This window comes from Octopus bimaculoides, chromosome 10 (assembly GCF_001194135.2).
Source record: "Octopus bimaculoides isolate UCB-OBI-ISO-001 chromosome 10, ASM119413v2, whole genome shotgun sequence".
Taxonomy (NCBI): Eukaryota; Metazoa; Mollusca; class Cephalopoda; order Octopoda; family Octopodidae; genus Octopus; species Octopus bimaculoides.
Genome location: NC_068990.1, coordinates 31,125,629 through 31,150,046, shown reverse-complemented (window position 1 = coordinate 31,150,046; position 24,418 = coordinate 31,125,629). Strand labels below are relative to the sequence as shown.

General features: G+C 35.5%; 2 protein-coding genes across 4 annotated transcripts in view; one reads left to right on the top strand and one right to left on the bottom strand.

Moving 5' to 3' along the window:
- LOC106873962 (zinc finger protein 665) overlaps positions 1–24,418 on the top strand; it is a 26,181-nt gene continuing 1,763 nt past the window's right edge. The window contains exons 1-2 of one of the 3 annotated variants that reach the window (XM_052971104.1): positions 1–82; positions 22,931–24,418. The exon at positions 22,931–24,418 is cut by the window's right edge and continues 1,763 nt beyond it. In XM_052971104.1, coding sequence (XP_052827064.1) covers positions 23,298–24,418 — 1,121 coding nt within the window. In that variant the 5' untranslated portion in view covers positions 1–82; positions 22,931–23,297. Of the gene's footprint in view, positions 83–21,671; positions 21,885–22,930 lie in introns of those variants that run through there. The other 2 variants (XM_014921504.2, XM_014921503.2) reach the window with 2 other exon arrangements.
- Positions 82–21,525, bottom strand: LOC106873964 (zinc finger protein 91). The gene is made up of 4 exons (XM_052971107.1): positions 21,176–21,525; positions 12,587–14,125; positions 6,191–6,194; positions 82–4,777 (listed from the first exon to the last, which is right to left on the bottom strand). The coding sequence occupies exons 2-4, from the start codon at positions 13,743–13,745 to the stop codon at positions 3,727–3,729; spliced, it is 2,214 nt and encodes a 737-aa protein (XP_052827067.1). The 5' UTR covers positions 13,746–14,125; positions 21,176–21,525; the 3' UTR covers positions 82–3,726.

Genomic DNA, 24,418 nt, shown 5'->3' with positions numbered 1-24,418 from the left:
TTTATTTATCCATCACAATTCGTCTCCGGCTGTTTTCTTGTGGTAAGGGAATGATAACAACCAGGTTCACACAACTTTTAAGGTAATGCTTGTGTCAGATGTAGGTACTAGAAGAAAGTAGACATGCAACATGTAAGGTTAAAAAACGAACAGCCTAAAAATACTCAGAGAGGGTTCAAATTTGTACATGTTCGAGAGCTGAAAGTAGATCGGGAGAATAAAGCAAATGAATAAGCTTACGTGTTGAACTAAATTTGACAGTTGACTCATAAATTTTCAAGTGCATTTTGACAGAACAAAGGAAAGAAGCTAGCATAAACATTTAGGCTCCATTTTCAGTTTCTGGTTGAGAACCCTGAGACTAACCATGTCATGGCCTTTCTCACTCTTCAAACTCTTAACTGCCTTATCTACCATACTGTCAACTAGGATAGCTGGTTTCTCTGTTGGGCTCATGTTGGGAAGACCCTCTTTCTCCCAGGCATTTTTTACGTTTAACAGCCTTTCATAATAGCACTTCCATGCCACTTTCTTTTCAGGTGAAAACATATCATTGTCCATCGGCACACACTTCTCACAACACCTTAGTATTCTATGATACACTGTCTCGCAATCTGGAATATTTCACACTGTAAAACATTATCAAATCTCCTTTCCACCTCTCTCTTTGCTATGTAAACCATAACTCCTAATGTCTCTTGCTACCTGATATATTTCTCCATCCCCTTTTTTCCAATCCTTCGAGATTTATCTTTTTGATTTTACAATTCCGTCTACCTCACTATTCCACCACCACATTACCTTTGGTCTAGCCAAGATCTTGTTCCAGCCACACATTTGGTCTGTAGTTCTCTGTAGGTTGCTTTGTAGCAGGGGTCAGGGAACTTTTAACCAACTATCCCAAAATATATTTATTTATCCTGATGTTACCCCCATGATCTGAAAGGAAGAAAATCAGATTCTTTGAATTCAAAAGGTTTATTGAATCTATTTATATGGACAATACAATTATAAATATGGAAAGTATAAAACAAATGTGAAATAATAAATTAATATCCACATTATGAAACAAAAGGATTTTTCTGGAAACTTTTTCATTTCAGATTTTGGAGGATGTTTCATTTTTGTTACAATTACATCAAAATTGGGACATTTTGATGCCAGAGCAATTTGGATACAGTCTTCAAGGTCCAACCAATTTCTCTGCTTCATTTTTATAGTGGAAAATCCTTGTTTACAAAGGTAGGTTGTTGCAAAAGGCAACAACTTTTTGATTGCCTCCTCATGCAATTTTGAAAGCCTTTGTAGCAGTTGACATCCAAAAAGTTTGTTTTCAAATTCAATACATGCTTCATTATTGGATTGAAATTCAAGTGTCTCTGCCAACCCTTGAGGCCTTTCACATTTAAAGGGATCTAGAACCCAACTGACAGTATATAAATCAAGATCTAGAAAGTAATCAGAGAAACACTCTTTAAAATCCTTGTTGTCGTCAAAAGTAATATTTTCACAATCTTCCAAAAATAAATGAGTGTTGCTAGAAAAAAATTTCTATCCTAACAAGAAACACGTTTTTTTATATAATTTTACGTATGTCTAATGAGTCCATATTACCCCCAAGAATTTCATTTTTATCCCACTTGGGGTAATTTACCCTGGTTCACGGATCCCTGCCCCATAGGACCTTCCAGTTGTCCTCTACGCAATGTCTTTAACTCCTCCATTTTATCAAAAGCTTCAATTAGAATGTCTCTAAATCTATCAGTTTGTTGGGGCTTTTAGTTTCCACATCCTTCTCTCCTGAATTAACTTGTTTATCTGAGTCCCAACTCTAAGTCTGAAGTCACTAACCACTAACCTATGTTGGGTAGTACATTCTTTGCCTGGGAAAGGCTTTGTGTTTACAAGCATGTTTATTCTGTTTTCTGGTGAGAATGTAGTCAATCTAGCTAGTGTGCCTTCCAGATTTGCAGGTGATCAGGAGACTAGCTGGTTTCCTAGTCACTGTTGCAGAGCATCAAATCAGTTACATCACAGAACACAATTAGCCTTGCCCCCCACCACTCATCATTTCTGAAGCCAAAGCTATAATTTCCATACACACCATAAAATCCATTGGATTGCTGCCCAACAAATTGGAGTCACTAGCCACAATAAATCAGTCATACATTATCAAGGTTAAGTCTGCAAAACAACCACTAATATATTGGTCCTTCTGATCATCAGCCATCCCAGAGTGTGAAGCATAGGCAGAGATAACTTTTAATTGTTGATTTACTTAGGACTAACTTCAGTTTAACTACCTAATCACACACTCAACCTCAATTATTTTATCAACCCATTTTTCTGCAAAAGTATGCCTATACCACCCACTGTGTCACTGCTGCCTACCTAAAAGAATTTGAATCTATGTTCTTTGCCCATGAGGAATCTAGTAGAGCTTCCCTCTGTGTTTATTTTATCATTTTGTAATAATTAGTTTAATATTAAATCAACACAAGTACTTGATTTTTTCTTATTTCACTGACCCCAGAAAAGTGAAATGTAAATGAGATTTGAAATCAGAATATACCTAAATTCCACATTCACTATTTGATTAACTTCAATATGTTGTATTATTTAACCTCAGCTGTTCTGTCAAGGTCAACTGCCTTTCATCTTTTCAGAATTGATTAAATAAGTACCAGTTGAATACTAGGGTTAATGTAATTGACTAGCCCCTCACCTAAAATATGCTTTATTTACAGCTTACTTGAAGCCGTATTATTTATTATAGATATCATAAATAACAAAATCACATGTTAAAGTTATCTCTATTGATTTTCTATAGAAATTGTAGCCAGCACTGATTATAGAGGTGTGGCACTCCGTCGGTTACAATGACGAGGGTTCCAGTTGATCCAATCAACGGAACAGCCTGCTCACGAAATTAACGTGCAAGTGGCTGAGCACTCCACAGAAAATGTGTACTCTTAACGTAGTTCTCAAGGAGACTCAGTGTAACAAGGCTGGCTCTTCGAAATACAGGTACAACAGAAACAAGAAGAAAGCGTGAGACAAAGTTGTAGAGAGAGAGTACAGCAGGGTTCGCAATCACCCACTGCCGGAGCCTCGTGGAGCTTTAGGTGTTTTCACTCAATAAACACCCACATACACGGCCTGGGAATTGAAACCTCAAGTTTGCTGCCCTACCACTGGGCCATTGCACCTCCACAACTGATTATAGAAAATCTGTAAAGATAAACTTAACAAGTGGTTTAATAGCACTGCTAATACAGTAGAACACATACTCTCATCATCATCATCGTTTAACGTCTGCTTTCCATGCTAGCATGGGTTGGACGATTTGATTGAGGACTGGTGAACCAGATGGCTACACCAGGCTCCAATCTGATTTGGCAGAGTTTCTACAGCTGGATGCCCTTCCTAAAGCCAACCACTTTGAGTGTAGTGGGTGCTTTTACGTGCCACCGGCATGAAGGCCAGTCAGGCGGTACTGGCAACAGCCACGCTCAAAATGGTGTATTTTACGTGCCACCTGCAGAAGAGCCAGTCCAGCGGCACTGGCAATAATCTCGCTCGAATGTCTTTTTTGGTTGCATAATGAAATAGTACCCCTACAGTAATTATAACAAAATGTCATAAATGTAGGCTTTTATTATTAATAAAATTGCATATGAATGAATGACAGCTACATAAAGGTAGTTAAAGTTTGACTTTAGTAAATTAGCTTTCTGTATGAATAAGTATATGAGTATTTAAATGACCTTTTTTAAGGAATGATGTACCACAGATATCACAGTGATATGGTTTTTCTCCTGTATGAATAAATTTATGTCTAGTTAAGCCCCCATTCAGTGAGAATGATTTTCCACATATATCACAGTGATATGGTTTGTCTCCAGTATGAATGCGCTTATGTCTAATCAAATCACTACTTCTAGAGAATGATTTACCACATATGTTACAATGATACGGTCTCTCTCCTGTATGAATCCGCTTGTGAGTAGTTAAATCACTACTTGCAGAGCATAACTTACCACATATATTACAATGATATGGCTTCTCTCCTGTATGAATACGCTTGTGAGTTATCAAGGTACTTCCTTGAGAGAATGCTTTGCCACAAATATCACACTGATATGACTTCACTCCTGTATGAATGCGTTTGTGTTTAGTTAAGTCACCATTTCTAGAGAATGATTTACCACAGTTATCACAATGATATGGGCTTTCTCCTGTATGAATACGCTTATGCGTAGTCAAGTTACTTGTTTGTGAGAATGATTTACCACAGATATCACAGTCATATGGTTTCTCTCCTGTATGAGTACGTTTGTGGAAAGTTAAGGTATTTATATGAGAGAATGATTTACCACACAATTCACAATGATATGGTTTCTCTCCTGTATGAATGCGCTTGTGATGAATTAAGGAATTTCCTTGAGAGAATGATTTGCCACAGATATCACAATGATATGGTTTCTCTCCTGTATGAATGCGTTTGTGCTTAGTTAAATGATCATTTCGAGTGAATGATTTACCACAGATATCACAAGGATAAGGCTTCTCTCCTGTATGAATACGTTTGTGTTTTGTTGAGTTACTACTTGCAGAGAATGATTTACCACAGATATCACAGTGGTATGGGTTCTCTCCCGTATGAATATGTCTGTGATTTGTTAAACTACTTCTTGCAGAGAATGATTTACCACAAATATCACAGTGATATGGTTTCTCTCCAGTGTGTAAACGTTTGTGATTAGTTAAATGGTCACTTTGAGGAAATGCTTTACCACAGATATCACACTGATATGGTCTCTCTCCTGTATGAATCCGCTTATGAGTTGTTAAATTGCCACTTGAAGCAAATGATTTACCACAGATATCACAGTAATATGGCTTCTCTCCAGTATGAATACGTTTGTGAGAGGTCAGGTGACATTTTCGAGAGAATGTTCTTTCACAGATATCACAGTGATATGATGTTTTCCCCATGTCTTTCAGCATCTCATCAAGCAAACCAAGTTTTTTAGACTGTATTTTACACTCAACCTTGTTTTCACAAAATTAATTATAATTTTCCTTCTCTCAACATTATATGCATATTTTCCTTCTATTGTTCTTTATATTTTATTCCAAACAAATATTTTTGCTATATTTCCATAAACTGTGATATATATATATATATCTCAAGATCTGAAGATGATGCAAATTCTTTATTAATCCAAGTTTAGCTAGAAGGCAAGATCATCTTATAGACATATCAGACAGTGAAGCAGAATAATCTTATTATTAATGTCACTTATATCCATTCTGTATAATATCTTCCTTTATTTTTAAAAGACATCTGATGGGAAGAAATTCTTCAATACCAGTGTCATCTGATATTCTGAAATAATAGAAAAATAGCATAAGATATAGAAAAGTTTTCTGCATTTAGAGTACAACCGGAGAAATTTTAGATTTCAGTATTAATAAACTGTAAATATAAACAGTTATTTGATAGTCAAATCACATTATACAACCTTGTGTGAAGTCAACATATTTACAGAATACAGCACCTTCATATTAATTAACATTATTTATATATATTAAAGTATAAGATAACCAGTAACATTCTTCTCTCTCCAGAAACATCCTTTATTGTTAAGTGTTATTAAATACATGCAACTCCTTCCAAATGTGCTGAGTGCTACTTTCATTGGTTATTCTCACCCATGTGTGTGTGTATACATATACCTTTTCCACAGGTTCCCTGTGGAAGAGTTAAACCTGGAAGACATGGAACAAAGTGGTGAAATATGATCTTCAGATGTTGAGTCTCATGGAGGTGATGACAAGTGACCAAGATTAGTTGTGCTTGAGAAGACACATCAAGCTAATTGAAACTGTGGAGTGGTTGGCATTAGGAAGGGCATCCAGCCACAGAAACCAATCCAAAATAGACTGGAGCCTAGTGTAGCTCTCCACTTAACCAGCTCCAGTTAAACTATCTTACCCATGGTAGCAAAGAAAACATGCTAGATGATGACGATGATATACATATATTCAATTTCATATATAAATATACTCACATACAAATATTTATACTCTCAGACATATACAAATAAATGGAACACACATATATAACTCACTATGACAGTTATACATTGAGTTTCTGCTGTTTGTGACAATGCCCCCACACAACTTATCTTCTTAACTCTTCCCCACCCCTTCAGCACTCCCATGAACTTACCTGCTCACTCACCTTACCTAATACCCTATACCAGGAGTCCCCAAACATTTTAGACCATTGACACTTTCATGGAATCTTTGACCCCCAGGCATGTAAAATAAAATAAATGATAATAATAAGTAGATGTGCATTTATCAATCCCTTGAATAGTCCCATCAACCCCCAAGGTTCGATATCGACCACTTTGGAAACCCCTGCTTTATACTTGAGGGCTCATCCTCACATCTTCACCATTTTTCTTTCTTTCTTCCAACTGGGGTAGCCATGTATTTCTTCTATAAGAATCCACCTGTTTTCTGTCCCTCTATTATACTTATCCTCTCATCACCTGACACAAAGCACTTCCCTTAATTATATTTCCCACACCCCAATTAACAAGTCCTGTGTCACTAGTTACTAGGTGAACTTGATAGTGCAGATGCTGTGTTAAAGCACCAAGTACACTCTGTAAAGTGGTTGGCAGTAGGAAAGGCATCCAACTGTAAAAACCATACCAAAGCAGACAGTAGAGCTTGGTGCAGTCCTCTGGCTAGCCAACAGCTGTCAAACCGTTCATCAAACACATGCTAGCATGGAAAATGGGCGTTAAATAGTGATGATGATCATTTATGCTTTCAATGTATTCTTTGTGTTTGTATTTTCCCTTTTATTCAAAAATGTAATGTTAAAGTTTATCTAACAAATAACTTACATGATTTAAAGAAAATTCGGCACTGTCATGCTATAAGCTGTCAGAAGTGAAAGTGCTCACTGCTAGTGAAGTATCTGTCTGTCTGCCTGCCTGTTGCTGGCCTGTTGATTCTTTGGCTACTGACAGCTAATACCATGACTGGCAGGAGCGAGCTATATGTCTGTCTCTCTCTCTATCTATTACTCGAACGTTATTGGAACAAATTTGACACCTATATCCATGCGTTTGAAAACACACAGAGTAAACTTCAAACTTCATTTGTTTTCTATTTTGATAAATTCTCTCTGTTGAAAATTCGGGACCACTCTGCTTTAGTAGTACCCTTATACTCTGTGTGTTTTCAAACGCATGGATATAGGAGTCAAATTTGTTCCAATAACTTTCGAGTGATAGATAGATAGAGAGAGAGAGACAGACAGACAGACAGACATATAGCTCGCTCCGGCCAGTCATGGTATTAGCTGTCAGTAGCCAAAGAATCAACAGGCATGCAGGCAGACAGACAGATACTTCACTAGCAGTGAGCACTTTCACTTCTGACAGCTAATAGCATGACAGTGCCGAAAATTCAAGTGTCTTCATATTTGTTGTTGTACAGCACCAGGTTAATTCTGGTTTACCAGGCAGCATGACTAAAGGGATTTCAGACATATCCATCACATTTTTTTTCATACACACCGTACTTAGAACTATATTTATGATGTTCTATTTTCTGTGAATTTTACTGGTGATCAAGTGTTTCTTGAAACAGTATTTAAAGATCGAAAATATTTAATACTTTTTACTCTTTTACTTGTTTCAGTCATTTGACTGTGGCCATGCTGGAGCGCTGCATTTAGTCGAGCAAATCGACCCCAGGACTTATTCTTTGTAAGCCTAGTACTTATTCTATCGGTCTCTTTTGCCGAACCGCTAATTTACAGGGACGTAAACACACCAGCATCGGTTGTCAAGCGATGTTGGGGGGGACAAACACAGAAACATATACACACACATGCATATAGAGAAATTGGGGGTAGGGTTAAAATTTTAAAATGCCGATTTTTTTTGCAGATTCGTAAATTTCGCAGTCAAAAAAGTGGGTTTCTGTAGAAATAGAAAAACAAAACCGAAAGGGGGTGCGGTCCATGTTCCTTTACCTCCGCCCCAAAATTGTATATCAAATTAATGATGTCGAATCAAAACGAAAGAATGCCTTAATGATTTCCTCTGTCGAAATATGGCAATTACGTCCGAATATTTGTTTACCAGCGATGTTTCGAAAGATTGCATGTTTATCTATGAAATTTAACCGGTATAACAAAACATTCACTTTTAATGGTCACAATTTGGCATTGGTTGGCAATAAACACATAAATCGTAAACTATCTATGATCTCCTAGAAACAATCTTTTAATTCTTGTTGTGTTTTGGGAGGGTCAAAGTGGAATATAGTTAAAAAGGACACTAATATTATTGGTGAGTAGTGCATTCATATCCTCTACACTTATATATATATCAGTTTAATAATAGGAAAAGAAATTTGAATACCATCCATTTTTATGATTTCTGCTATTGTTGAAAAATGGCGATTATAAGCGAATTGAACCAATGCAATTTTCTCTCACTTCTGTTGTTGCCCTTATATTCACAATAATCGAAGGATTTGCAATTTAGTCATTAATACTTACGGAAATATTTCGCTAAGGACAATCTTGTCACTTGTGTTTCTGCTGAGAAACAATGCGCTCAAATGGAAGCGGAAATTACTACAGCGCATGCGCAGATAGATTAGTATTAAATTGCTGTTTAGTAATAGTGGAGGCGCAATGGCCCAGTGATTAAGGCAGCGGACTCGCGGTCATAGGATCGCTGTTTCGATTCCCAGATCGGGCGTTGTGAGTGTTTATTGAGCAAAAACACCTAAAGCTCCACGAGGCTCCGGCAGGGGATGGTGGCGAACCTTGCTGTACTCTTCCACCACAACTTTCTCTCACTCTTACTTCCTGTTTCTGTTGTGCCTGTAATTCAAAGGGTCAGCCTTATCATCCTGTCACGCTGAATATTCCCGAGGACTACGTTAAGGGTACACGTGTCTGTGGAGTGCTCAGCCACTTGCATGTTAATTTCACGAGCAGGCTGTTCCGTTGATCGGATCAACTGGGACCCTCGTCGTCGTAAGCGACGGAGTGCTGTTTAGTGGTATTTTGTTCGTCTTTACGTTCTGAGTTCAAATTCTGCCGAGGTCGTCCTTTTGAAGTTGATAAAATAAGTACCAGTTAAACACTGAGGTCGATGTAATCGACTTACTCTATCTAGTGCCCGGGTTATGTAGGGCTGATCGTGTGAATTTTCCGTCTTCACGTTCTGAGTTCAAATTCCGACTTCGCCTTTCATCCTTTCGGGGTTGATAAAATAAGTATCAATTGTACACTAGAGTCGATGTAATCGACTTATTCCCTTCCCCAAATTTTCTGGCCTTGTTCCAAAATTTGAAATCAATATTTGACTGGCACTAAGGCAGTGAGCTGGCAGAATCATTAGCACACCAGACAGGAATACTTAACGGCATTTCGTCCGTCTTTACATTATGAGTTCAAATTCCACCAAAGTTAGCTTTACCTTTCGGAGTTGATGAAATCGATTTATCTCCTGCCCTAAACATGCTATCCTTGTGACAAAAATTTGAAACCCCTGTTTGACTGGTACTTTATTTTATTCACCCCAGAAGGATGAAAAACAAACCGCATTAAAATTTTAAAATAGATCTTTTACTTGTTTCAGTCATTAGACTGCAGCTATGCTGGAGCACCACCTTGATGGATTTTTAGTCAAACAATTCGACCCCAGTACTTTTTATAAGCCTGGTACTTATTTTATCGGGGTCTTTTTGCCGAACTTCTCAGTTATGGGGACTTAAACTAGCACCGGTTGTCAGGCAGTGGTGGGAGAACGAACACAAACACTAAGGCATATACACACACACACACACATTCACATACATATTTATATATACAATGGGCTTCTTTCAGTTTCCGTCAACAAAATCCACTCACAAGGCTTTAGTCAGCCAGAGGCTATAGTAGAAGACACTTGCCCAAAGAGCCATGCAGTGGTACTGAACCCGGAATCATGCGGTTGGGAAGCAAGCTTCTTACCACACAGCCATGCCTGTGCCTAGATGGTAATGGAATTCCACATGTGCTATATGGCAAGCTCATGTGTGGTTAATATTTAACCCCAGGTCAGCAATTAATCGGGTTGACCATCAATCGGAGGCATTGGCATAATGAACATCCTGACCTTTATCCAAACACTAAGACAGCACCAATACGCTTTCACTCTATTGTGTTTTCTATAACACAGTTGTACTGTTTAAATAACAACACAGCTTATCTTCATACCTTATTAGAAATGTAAGCGATGATTTCAATACACAGTGTAGTCTTTAAATTTTTAACTTCAGATAAAATTTTTGAAAGTGCATTAATCAAAGGATTGCATTTTTATAAATTAGTTTTTCTTGTGATTCTCCTTCCTAGTAGTTTGTAAACTGAACATGGAATTGGAAAGAAAAAATATATTAAAATCAATATTTTAAAGGGAACTAATAAACACATGAAACAAGGGCCTAGATTCCAAATCGTGTAGGTGCAGTAACCAGGATCAGGCCACATCATGTCAAGCAACTTGCCCAAAATGTCACACAAATTAGCACCTTTGCCGGTGGCATGTAAATATACCCTGGTGTCACATAAATGAAATGTGCAAGTGGTACATAAAAGCACCCATTGCACCCTCAGAGTGGTTGGCATCAGGAAGGGCATCCAGATGTAAAAAAACCATGCCAAATCAGACTGGAGTGTGTGTGTGTATATATATATAATATATACACACATACATATATATATACATGCATATATGTAGTTGGAAAGTGTTTAAATTTTATTGTTATGTATACACAAATAAATTAAGTCATAGGTTATAATGACATACCATTATTTGAAAATCCCATCCCCCTTGTATTTGAAAATTGAGAAAAATCAATTTTCAAACATACCAACCGTCCAACCTATGTCAGTATGGAAAGCAGGCGTTGAATGATGACAATGATGATACACACGTACATATATAACAAATGCATAGAAATCAAAAGTAAACAGAAATATCTCATGTCAAATTAGTTTACATTTTAAAAATTTATTTATTACTTTTTCCCCAACAGTGAAAAAAATTACACAATCTTTTCTGCCCTCAATTATTCATTTGGTGCCATGGAAAAAGCACCTGTGCTGGTGCCATGTAAAAAGCACTCATGCTGGTACCATAGAAAAGTGCTTGTGCTGGTGGCACATTAGAAGCACCCAGAAAGGTATCCAGCCATAGAAACCAAGCCAAATCAGAATGGAACCTGGTGCAGTTTCCCAGCTCTAGACAAACCATCGAACCCAAGCCACCATGGAAAACAGGGGTGAAAGATGTTATGCAGTAGATAAAGAGACAAATAAGAAATTTGTACAGCACAGATATTTACAAAGAATAAATACATAAAAGTTGAATAAAATAAAACATGGGAAATGTTTCAGATTCTAGTTCACACATAGTGAAAATTACTGGCTGGGTAGAATTAGAGCATTTTGTGCCCTATCCACCTACTGTTGCTTGTACTGCACCCAAAGGCACTTGTTAACAACTTTTGACTTGACCGGAGTAGATAACCTCAAGTCTTAGGATAAAGCTGTTTTAGTTCATTCTAATGTCTGTATTATTTTTACCAAAACAACAATCTGTTCTTTGTATGTCTTCTATATTCCAACCTCAACAATGACTCATTTTTATATCACTAGAATATATATGGCACCACAAATGTGTGATTTTATTGATTAAATGATTTTTGAAAAATGCTGGATTTCAGTTCTTTCTTCTCCTCTGAGGAGCACAATTTTGATTTTGAGATGGTTATTCCTCCTCATCCATTTTAGTTGTCCTATAGTGTCATCTGTGCATGCATGTTATGAGTACTGTTTACAGTGTTGGTGTGTGTGTGCATAACAGTGGTTATAGTGTATTGGTGTGTGTGAGTATACCCGTGATTATAATGATAGTGTGCATGTATCTGTTGTTAGTGGTTATAGTGTGTTCATGAGTGAGTATACTCATGGTTAGTGGTTACAGTGCATTAGAGTGCAAATATCATACACTGTAAAATGTTCCTATTTTATCATGTAGAATAAAGCAGAGATATTTCTACATGTGTGGAGTAGACACCATCTGTTTCATTCATTAATTCTTTTGACAAAAATAATTGTCAGAAAAAATTATTATATTTCCACACAGAAGAGTATCAATATACCTACAATGCCAAATAAATAAAGAGTATCTTTTCTCTCTTCTGAAAATATGTCCAAAGGTATATTCATATGTATTTTGAAAGAATGTTTCTATTAAACATATCACACTAATATTGACACAGATGTGGTTATATAGAACATAGTTTTAAGAAGTGGTTATCAGACATATTTTTCTTTGATAGAAATAATTACAACATTCGCAGTTACTCTATGGTATGAAACATAGATGTCTATTTAAACGGATTCTTCGAGAGAATGATTTACCACAGATATCACAACCATATGGTTTCTCCCCAGTATGAATGCGCATGTGTGTAATTGAATAACTGCGTTCAGCAAAAGATTTGCCACAAATATCACAGTGATATGGTTTCTCTCCTGTATGAATGCGTTTGTGTTTAGTTAAACCACCATTTAAAGAGAATGATTTACCACAGATATCACAGCTATATGGTTTCTCTCCTGTATGAATTCGTTTGTGTCTGGTTAAGTCACCATTTACAGAGAATGATTTACCACAAATATCACAGGGATATGGTTTCTCTCCAGTGTGAGTGCGCTTGTGTCTAATTAAGTCACCATTTACTGAGAATGATTTACCACAAATATCACAGTGGTATGGTTTTTCTCCTGTATGAATACGCTTGTGTGTAGTTGAATAACTACTTTCAGAGAATGATTTACCACAAATATCACAATGATATGGCTTTTCTCCTGTGTGAATACGTTTGTGTTTAGTTAAGTCACCACTTCTAGAGAATAATTTACCACAAATATCACAGTGATATGGCTTATCTCCTGTATGCGTACGTTTGTGAGTAGTTAATTGACTTCTACCAGAGAATAATTTACCGCAGATATCACAGTGATATGGTTTCTCTCCTGTATGAGTACGCTTGTGGAGAGTTAAGGTATTTATATGAGAGAATGATTTACCGCACATATCACAGTGATATGGCTTCTCACCTGTATGAACGTGTTTGTGAGTAGCTAAGGAATTTCTATGAGAAAATGATTTACCACAAATATCACATTGATAAGGTTTCTCTCCTGTATGAACACGTTTGTGCTTAATTAGGTGATCATTTCGAGTGAATGATTTATCACAGATATCACAGTGGTATGGCTTCTCTCCTGTATGAATGCGCTTGTGTATAGTTGAGTTACTACTTGAAGAAAATGTTTTACCACAGATATCACAGTGATATGGGTGCTCTCCTGTATGAATGTGTTTGTGACTAATTAAACTACTTCTTGCAGAGAATGCTTTACCACAGATATCACAATGATATGGTTTTTCTCCTGTATGAATACGTCTGTGAGTAGTTAAGTGATCATTTTGAGGGAATGATTTACCACAGACGTCACATTGATATGGCTTCTCCCCTGTATGAATACGTTTGTGTTTACTGAGATTACCTTTATGAGAGAAAAATTTACCACAAATATCACAGGGGTATAATGATTCTTTTAACTCTTTTGGCATTTCTTCAAGCAAAAATCAAATCAAATCTTTAAGGTTTACACATATTTCATTGTATGTTCTTTCTTTATAGACCTGAATATATGGATATATTTCTTGATTTTGTTTTTATAGTTTATTCCTGTCAAATATATCAGCTGCTATATTTCTATCAACATGTGATCGTTGTTGATAACTGTTGACAGTTGAAAAATCCTTTGTAAATATGTCCAAGTTTAATTAAAATACATATTCATCATTCAAGACAGCTATGTAGACAAACATTGCTGATAACCTGACTCAGAAGAAATATGTCATAGAAATTCTTCCTCTGATCTTTTAAAGATAGTAAATATTGATGATCTGGGATAAAATATTCCTTACAGCCAATTTCATCTGATATTCTGAAATATGAGAGAAACAATGTAAGATGTAGAGAAGTAAAGATTGAATAGTAAAGATTTTTATATGTTTCTGTATAGATAAACTATTGATTTAAACATTTACCTGAACAAACTTTTTATTTATTTAATTGATTCATTTAAACATCTGTGTAAAGAAAGCCATAACAGAACATGGTACTAAATACTCTATTAGTAGAATGAAAATTTAAATGTTTTTCCGGATCTATTCAGTTTGGCTGCCAGTATCAATTCTGTTCAAATTGGTTTCATATTCAGTGTAATGATACACTTTTATAAGCTAATGAATGACATAAAAATTCATTTTCACTATAAATCAATAAATAAAGAGTTACTAGCAATTAAAGTTTGAAAATTTTGGGTAATTTTAGCCAATCGTAAGCTACAGACACATTCATGCTTGTTTCCATAGTAACAAGCAGAACCTGAGGACGCTTTTGTCTGCAAGAAAGCATGTTGACAAATATATTGAAATCACTTGTTTTACCTATCTGTTGACAATTGAGCATGTGAATTTATGAACTGGTCATCAAAATGTTTATTTTCTAAAAATATTTAATTTGTAAAGTGCTATTTTGTTTTTAAATAAATCTTTTAAGTTCGTGCTATCACATTGAATGCTTAAAACTACAAAATATGTGTTCTTTACTTGTTTTTATTTGTCATTGAGGTGGTCGTGCTAAAAATAACAGCTAAATGTTGTTTACTCTTTCTTGACAACACATGCTATTTTCAGGATGTTGACAAAATATGCAATCATGTGCAAATTGACAGCTTCCAAATCCTGTTTCCTGACTGGGTGAAAATGATCAAATTTGAACCTCTAACTTTTTAAAAACATTTTTCTCGAAAAAGAGAAATAACTCCAGCAATTCAGCTTGGAAAAGTATATTAATGTGCCAAATTTTAAAATTTTCAATAAACTTTAATTTTTGAAATGCTGGCAACCAAACCAAATAGATCCGTTTTTCCTTTTAAATCTTTTTGCTGTTTCTAAGAATTGAAAGATTTTATTCTAGAACACAAATTGTACCTTTAACATTGGTTTTCTTTCAAGAACTGATTGTAATATATGACTGGCTCCTGTGCTGGTGGCACGTAAAAAGCACCATCTGATTGTGGTCGATACCAGCCCGTCTGGCCCCTGTGCCGGTGACACATAAAAAAGCACCCACTACACTCTAGGAGTGGTTGGTGTTAGGAAGGGCATCCAGCTGTAGAAACACTGCCAGATCAGACTGAAGCCTGGTGCAGCCTCCTGGCTTCCCAGACCCCAGTTGAACCATCCAACCCATGCCAGCATGGAAAACGGGTGTTAAACGACGATGATGATGATGATTTCTTTCAGCTTTATCATTTTACACTGAAATGTATGAAGTTATGTTTCTGAATAGTCTCCCCATCCATGTTTGTGGTAACATATAATTTAGAGGAATATAACCCATATGTAGCCAACAAAATTTTTTATTTATTTATATTGCTCAGTAACTGATATATTTTATATGATGATAAAATGTAGTAGAAATAATGGCAAGTTAAATTTTGACGGTTTATGCATTGATTCTTCCCAATATTTTTTCTGCTCTTGACTCATTGTGCTGATTACTAACTGATTTTACAAGAGATAGGTAACGAATATAATCTATATCTATTTCATTTTGTGCTTCCTATTTTTGCTGTTTCAACTACTTTCTCGTCTCCCCCATAATATTTCTTCGGCCTGGTATACAAATAATTCTTTTTTCTTATTATTTTCAAATAAATGATTATCTATCTTAAGCATATATATCTGTTTTCGTCCAAAATAATTAAAGAATAGATAAACTGTTAAAGAATGAAAAACTTTTTACCTATGGTATATTTTTTAAATAGTACCTAAAGATGTTGAACCATTTGTACAAGTGATCCAGTTATTAATACACTCTCATCATCATCATCATCATCATCGTTTAACGTCCGCTTTCCATGCTAGCATGGGTTGGACGATTTGACTGAGGACTGGTGAAACCGGATGGCAACACCAGGCTCCAATCTAATTTGGCAGAGTTTCTACAGCTGGATGCCCTTCCTAACGCCAATGATCAAAAAATAAGTAACAATCAATTATTGAAGTCAATGGTATCAACCAACTTCCTATTCCAATTTTGAAGCCTTCAACTTATGCAAGTAACAATTACTGACAGAATTGTTAGCATGCTGGACAAAATACTTAGTGACATTTCTTCTAGCTCTTTATGTTCTGAGTTGAGTCGAAATCCTGCCAAGACAAACTTTGCCTTTCATTCTTTCAAGGTGGGTAAAATAAAGTACCAGTCAAGTATTGGGGTTGATATAATCAACTAACACTGTTCCACCTAAAAATGCTGGCATTGTGCCAAAATTTGAAACAATTATTATTATTATTGGTCAGCTTGAACAGGAATTTTTATTATTTCAAGTTTGTTTTTTATTTTTAAATCTGAATTTATTACTTGCTTATGTTATGTGAATGATTTTACAAAGCAAGTTTTTATTGTATTTAATAGATTTTTGCCAGGAAAGTAATTTTTCTTTATATATATTTTGGTTGCCAGAGCAGAGAACATGCTGGACAAACTGGATTTCAGGGGCTTGGCAGTCGGCCTGAAGATCAACCATACAGAAACCAAGTACATATGATCTGAGAGCATACCGATCATTCACCTAACAGTCAGTCGGAGGTGATGAAATAGAAGAGGTGAGCAGCTATATGTATCTCAGTCAAGAAGTGACTATGAGACGAGAGATAGAGAATGAGATCTCACGAAGGGTAAAACCAGGATGGAGAGCATTGAACTCAGTGAGGGATGTGCTGAAGGCAAACCTAGACAAGGCAACTTGTGTCAATCTTGTCAATAGCACAATCTTGCCAGCAATGCTACACACATGTGAGACTTGAGCCTTGACAAAGAGAGAACGACATCTGCTTATAGTGCAGAGAGCCATGGAAAGGTTGATGTAGGAAATCTTGCTAAGAGATCAGGGACAGAACTGGAGTGAATGATGTTGTTACAGAATACCACCACACAAAGCTACAATGGGCTGGTCATGTTGCAAGGTTTGCAGACAGTCGGTGGACCAGTGCAGTTGTCGAGTGGTACCCGCGCAAGCAAAAGAGACCACTCAAAAGATCTGCAATCAGGTTGGAAGATGATTTAAGAAAAATGTTTGGAACAATGTGGAAGAGAATGGTGAGAGCATGAGGAGAATGGACCAAATGTTGTGGCCAGCGGAGCTGACTTGGCACCAGACAGTCTGGCCAATCCAAGTGATGTTTTGGTTGAGCTTCATTCACAAGGGTGTCGAACCACAAGAGATAATTCCACCTAAAGAGAAAAATTAAAAAAGTAATTCTGCCTCTGAAAGTAAAATAATAGCAAACAAAATTGTTTTTAAAAAATTCTGAAACATTTTAAACATAGAAAATTTTTTATCTTCAGAAAAACAAAGATAAGAACTTTTTCAGCAACAATACAAAAACACTAATGCATATTTACAAAACCATACAAATCCATACATGGAGTTAGTTTTACCTGGATTGTCTTGAGGATTGAAATTTTAAATACAAACAATGAACAATCTGACGTGGACCAGTGGAAACATTACAATGAAAAGAAATGCATTTCCTTGCCTGAAAAGTATACTGAAAAGCAAGCAGGAAAAAAACTGATTTACCTTTGTCACACAAGGGGTGTGTGCATGCTTTTTTGATACTCCCACAAGAACAATTAACAGGAACGGTGGCTGACATCTGGACCACAGATTGACATGTAGAGATGCACAAAGCACACAGCACTGTTTGTCTGACATTCAGGAGTGTAGAAAAGTAGAATTTGTGTGCAAAACATACCCCAACTAAAGCTTGACCATATGCAGTATATGAAGCAGTGCAAGGCAAAGGTAACAGACAGGAATATATAAACCCCAGTTTATTGTTGCTTTTGTAAAGCAATATGGATAGGCATTTAGTTTACTAATAATAAGAAATTACATGTAGTTGGGAGGGGTCAGCATAGACTTCCAAGTCTTAATGACCTTCCAGAATCACAAAGCCATTTTGGAATTGTGCCCTATTGTGAATGCAAAAGACAGTATAGGGCAGAAAATTCAGTTATTACACTTGTGGCAGTGAAATGTACTAGAGGGCTTTTGGTCCCTGGATAAACAGAAAAAGATTGAGCAGCATCAAAAAGCTGCTGCTCTAGAAGCACCACCACTTGTATCACAGGTTGCAGCTTGGAAAATGGTAAGAGAAAAAAAAAAAAAGCAAGGTGGGGGATGGGGGTGAACAACAGGCCTTTCAGAAAGCTTCCAGGAATATGATGAAAAGGCTGAACTCTTACATGGCTTTATGGCTATCAGAAATGGCAATAAGGGATAGCCTGCATTGTTATAAGCTGGAAGTAACTTAGGCAACCAGTGTGGATGGAACAGAAGTTAATGCAATATAATCTAAAGCATGCAGATCAAATATCAGTGAAGCCCACACAAAAATGTTTACGAATGAGTAACATACTTTTGTCAAGAAGATATAGGTCCATTCTTAGATGAACCAATTCAAAAGATGCTCATGAATGATTTTAATGATTTCAGGAAATATAATGTGTTGGCAAGAAAGTAAACTCGTTTTTCACAAATAGAGTTACGATTTTTTTGAATGACTTTTGTCAGTGTTATGACTTTTTTTTTTTTGACATTTGATATTTAGCTGACTTTAGAAGCAAATTGTGCATAATTTTGTTTACAGCTGTTAGTTCAGTGTCAATTTCAACATGGAGTGCAAAAACGAACATTTTTGCCGTATTTTGCTTTTTAATTTCCGTAAAGTAAGAAAGCTGTTGAGGCTTACAAAGACATACGTGAAGTTTACGGTGTTGATTGCTTAACAGGACACACATGTCAGAAATGGTTTAAAAAATTCTTTTCTGGAAATTTTTCACACAAAGTTAACCAACATTCTAGTCAACCTACTGAATCTGATTGTCACATAACTGTGCGAGAGATTGCAGAGAGGTTAAATATATCACACACAACAACTGAAAATCATTTAAAATATCTTGGACTTGTTAAGAAGCTCGATATTTGGGTTCCACATAAATCGAAAGAGATTCACTTAACACGAATCAATATTTGTGATATGCATCTGAAACACAATGAAATTGATCTTATTTTTGAAACGAATCATCACTGGTGATGAAAATTGGATTGTCTACAATAACATCAGTCAAAAATGATCGTTATCCAAGCATAATGAACCAGCACAAACCACATTAAAAGCTGGATTGCATCACAAAAAGGTTATGCTGTCAATTTGGTGGGATGACAAAGGTGGTGTGTATTTTGTGCTGCTTCAAGGAACCAAATGATCAATTCAGATGTTTACTGTCAACAACTAATGAAATTGGAGGAAGCAATCAAAGAAAAAGGGCCAGAATTGGCAAATCATAAAGGAATCATACTCCACCATGGCAATGCTAGACCACACATATCTTTGCTAACTTGTGAAAAATTATTGGAGCTTGGTTTTGAAATGATGTCGCATCCAGCATATAGCCATGACCTTGCACTTGCTTTAGTTTTTGGTTGATAAGGACCAGAAGTTTTCTGACCGCGGAATCACGAAGTTGCCAGAAAGATGGCAAAAGGTCATCGAACAAAGTGAAAAATATATAATTGATTAGTTTATTCTTTGTATGAAAAAAAAATTACTTTTAATTCACACTAAACGACCGAAATTACTTCCTTGCCAACTCAATACAATGTCAGGTGGGCAAGAAGAAATGTAGAGGTGGGTCATTACCTGTATATAGGCTAGGTAACCATAAATGTCCTGATGCCACAATTTTATATTTTTCTGTTGTTTTTATCTCAATTCTTAATCTATCGTGTTATGTTCTCATCCTTCCTAACGTTATTATATAACCTTGTTCAGCTCCACGTATATAGTAAAAACACGTTCTTTAATGCATTTTATTGTATCTCTCCAGCCCTTGTGGCTAATAAAGAAAATATTTTTAATATATTTTTTGTTTCTACTTTCGATGATCTATAGTTACTATTTAGAAATATTTTAATTGTTGTTGACACGGACGTAGCCAAATATCATATTGGTTTCATTTCAGTTTAAATTGGCAAGCTGTTAATTTATGCTTTATAGATTCTTGTTAATTAATGACCAGGAATTGATCAATCCTTCGTGAAAAAGAAAAAAGCTACCCATTTGAGTGGAGGTATATCTTAAACAGCTTAATGTATTTTCAGTGTTAAAAATTGATTAATTAAATATTTCTTTAAATCAAGAGATTTGGATTATGGAAATGAACTATATTTTAAAAGGTCCAAATGGCAATATAAATAAAGACGGTAGGCTGAAAAAGAAGGAGAATGACGTCGTCTACTAATACCGAAAGACTGCCGGATTAAATTATTGACCATTTACGCCATTTCATTACAATTGTACATAACCAGCTTTCCCAGTCGCTATTGAGTAGCGTGTCAACACAAATGAGTAGATCTAGCATTACAATCATTACCATCTAATCCTACTGTCGGATATTTATATTTAATGGGGATTACAACGATAACTCCTGTACCCAGTTCTTCCTTGCCTACATCAGCTACACTATACCTTCTCAAAATACATATTTTTGGTTAAATAACTGAAAACTATCAGAAATGTTGCTATCAAAGTCAGGACACAGTTAATAACGTGGGTATGATATAGAGTAGTATAAAATAATACATTTTGTTCTTTATTACGAATTCTACAATCGTTTAAGTAAAAACTATAATTTATTAACGTGTTCATTTAATTTAGAATACAACCAGTTTCTATATCTAGTACATTAACCATTGAGGAAAATTTAGTAACCTCAAGCAGTTCCAGAGACCGACACATTAAGACTCAGTCCTAAACAAATAAATATGATCAAATGTAAGCTGTTATTCATTGAGCAACTCTACGACAAAGACACGGTATAATTGAATGATACAATGTTAAAGTGAGAAATATACCTTATCAGTAGAATTTCGTTGACAGAAACGGTACAGATGTATGTAGAACTCGCAACCTTCCTGCAAGTACCACAGTTAAAGGAGAAAATACGACGGACTATGTTAATTAACAGGACCGGTGTTCATTGTCTGATGCTTGATTTCGTGACGTCATGAAAACATATTTTCGTTCTGCGCTGGTGATGGTAATTGCGAGAACTCATTTTTGTTATATTTCTAGAATATCTATAAATTTCCTTTTAATTTGTATATATAAATTTATACACGCATTCTTTTACTTGTTCCTGTCATTTGACCACGGCCATGCTGAAGCACATCTCTCATATATATATATATATATATATATATATATACACAGAGAGAGAGAGAGAGAGAGAGAGAGAGAGAGAGAGAGAGAGAGAGATACGCGCGCACATATAAATATATACATATATATATACGCGCGTGCGCGCACACGCACACAGAGCTTTATCACCTGACCAAAGCTGACCAATGAAAATTTAATAATTCATCTTCTGCGGTGTGTTTACCTTAGAAGTGACTTCTATCACCATTTCCCATTTGTATTAATTTCCTTTTATTACTTCTGCATACATCAGTTTTCTCCACTTTTTCTGTCTACCAAATTCCACTGGCGAGGTATTTTTCTCTTTTTAATACGTTATCATTCCCCTTATTATACCGTGAGGATTACTACATGTTATTACTTGTGAGTAAACTGTTTCTGTGAATTAAATTTTCCTGTCCCTGAGTGTGTAACAATACATCTTCAATTTCAGTTGCTAAACAAATGTTCCATATCTTAAACCAATTAAAATATAGAGAACGAAGATCAGGTTGCTTTTTCTCATTTTAACCGTCATTAATCACTGAAGTGAAATATACATACTAGATGTTGTTTTTTTTTTTTTTTTTTTTTTTTTTGTAATTAATATAATTTCTTCGTTCAAGATATTTTTGCTTGATCTGCCATAAAAATTGTAGCATCGGTGAAAACAACTTTCTGATCAATCGGTTCACGTTTCTGGAGGTACAAGAATACTAACCACTCACTATTCTGTAGCTTAACAATGTATGTAATGTTACACAGTCAGAAAGAGTAGATGCTTGTCTGAGGTTGTATGCTGCAATTTATTTTAGGTTTTTACAACAGATTCTGGAAATGAAATAGTGAAAAGAATGTACTTTTTTTTACTGGTCTCCTTTTTACTTGTATAGTTACTCATAACAATAAGTTATCTATCAATTGAAATGAAGTAGACGAACGAATATAGACAGGAATTTGATCCTTCCAAAATCCAATTTTCTTAACACCGAATTTATAAATTATCAGTTTAGCAGGGGAAAAAAGCCACAGTTAACAAGGGAAGAACAATTAGAATATTTTAAAATCAGAAAAGAAGGAAACAAAGCATTTAGGCGATCTTTCGGTACTTAATATTGAAAGAGATTCTATTAATTGGATCATTTTGTGTCAATGAATCAAATTTAGATAAGTTGCTTGGAATTTTCAACATATTAATAAAAATATTAGCTTTAATCTGTTATGGTTTTATGTAATGTACAATGGTGGGGAATAAAAGCTTTTTTAGATTCTACAAGAGAAATGTCATAGGCAAACAGATAACGTTCCCACTAGTTTATGTAATTTCAGTTAAACGTTTATATCTACAGCTTATTAGTATAGAAATGCAGTAAATTCTTGTGTTGAATCTCTACTTTATTCTCTGTATCTCCGTTTCTCTCATGTTTCAGAATATCAAATGACATTCGTATCAAGGAATACTAACTTTAGACCAAAGGAAGATGTATTATGAAAGAGATGTAACCATGTTTATACATATCTATGGTCGATTTACTGTGAAATATTCTGATATTATCAACATTTTTCTGCTTTGCTGTCTGGAATAATGATTTTGCAGTCGAATTAAAGCTGAGCTAATTTGCAAAGGAGTTTACAAACATCTTCAGAGATCATCAAACATCATGTTGGAAATATTGCAGCTGATACATTTGTTATGAATAAATTATAAAAACAAAAACAAATATATTCACATATTCTGGTTTATGAAAAAAGATTATACCGTAAATAAATTTAGTGCAAAATTTTTTCCATGAAGAAATGCCAAAAACATTAAAAACATCATCATACTTCTGTGATATCTGCGGTAAATCGTTCTCTCAAAAAGGTAACGTCACTAAACATAAACGTATTCATACTGGAGAGAAGCCCTATCAGTGTGATGTCTGTGGTAAATCATTCCCTCAAAATGATCATTTAATTACTCACAGGCGTATTCATACAGGAGAAAAACCATACCACTGTGAGATCTGTGGTACTGCATTCTCTGCAAGAAGTAGTTTAATTAGTCACAAACACATTCATACAGGAGAGCACCCATATCACTGTGATATCTGTGGTAAAACATTTTCTTCAAGTAGTAACTCAAATATACACAAACGCATTCATACAGGAGAGAAACCATATCACTGTGACATCTGTGGTAAATCATTCACTCGAAATGATCACTTAATTAAGCACAAACGCATTCACACAGGAGAGAAACCTTATCAATGTGATATCTGTGGCAAATCATTCTCTCACAGAAATTCCTTAGCTACTCACAAGCACATTCATACTGGAGAGAAACCATATCGCTGTGATATGTGTGGTAAATCATTTTCTCATATAGCTAGCTTAACTCTCCACAAACGTACTCATACAGGAGAGAAACCATATCACTGTGATATCTGTGGTAAATCATTCTCTGGTAGAAGTCAATTAACTGCTCACAAACGTATACATACTGGTGAGAGCCCATATCACTGTGATATTTGCGGTAAATCATTCTCTAGAAGTGTTGATTTGACTAAACATAAGCGTATTCATACAGGAGAGAAACCATATCACTGTGATATTTGTGGTAAATCATTCTCTGAAAGTAGTTATTCAACTACACACAAACGGATTCATACAGGAGAAAAACCATATCACTGTGATATCTGTGGTAAATCATTCTATGGAAGTAGTCATTTAACTAAACACAAACGCATTCATACTGGAGAGAAACCATATCCATGTGATATCTGTGGTAAACCATTCTCTAGAAGTGGTGACTTGACTAAGCATAAGCGTATTCATACAGGAGAGAAACCATATTGCTGTGATATCTGTGGTAAATCATTCTCTCTAAATGGTGATTTAACTAAACACAAACGCATTCATACTGGAGAGAAACCATA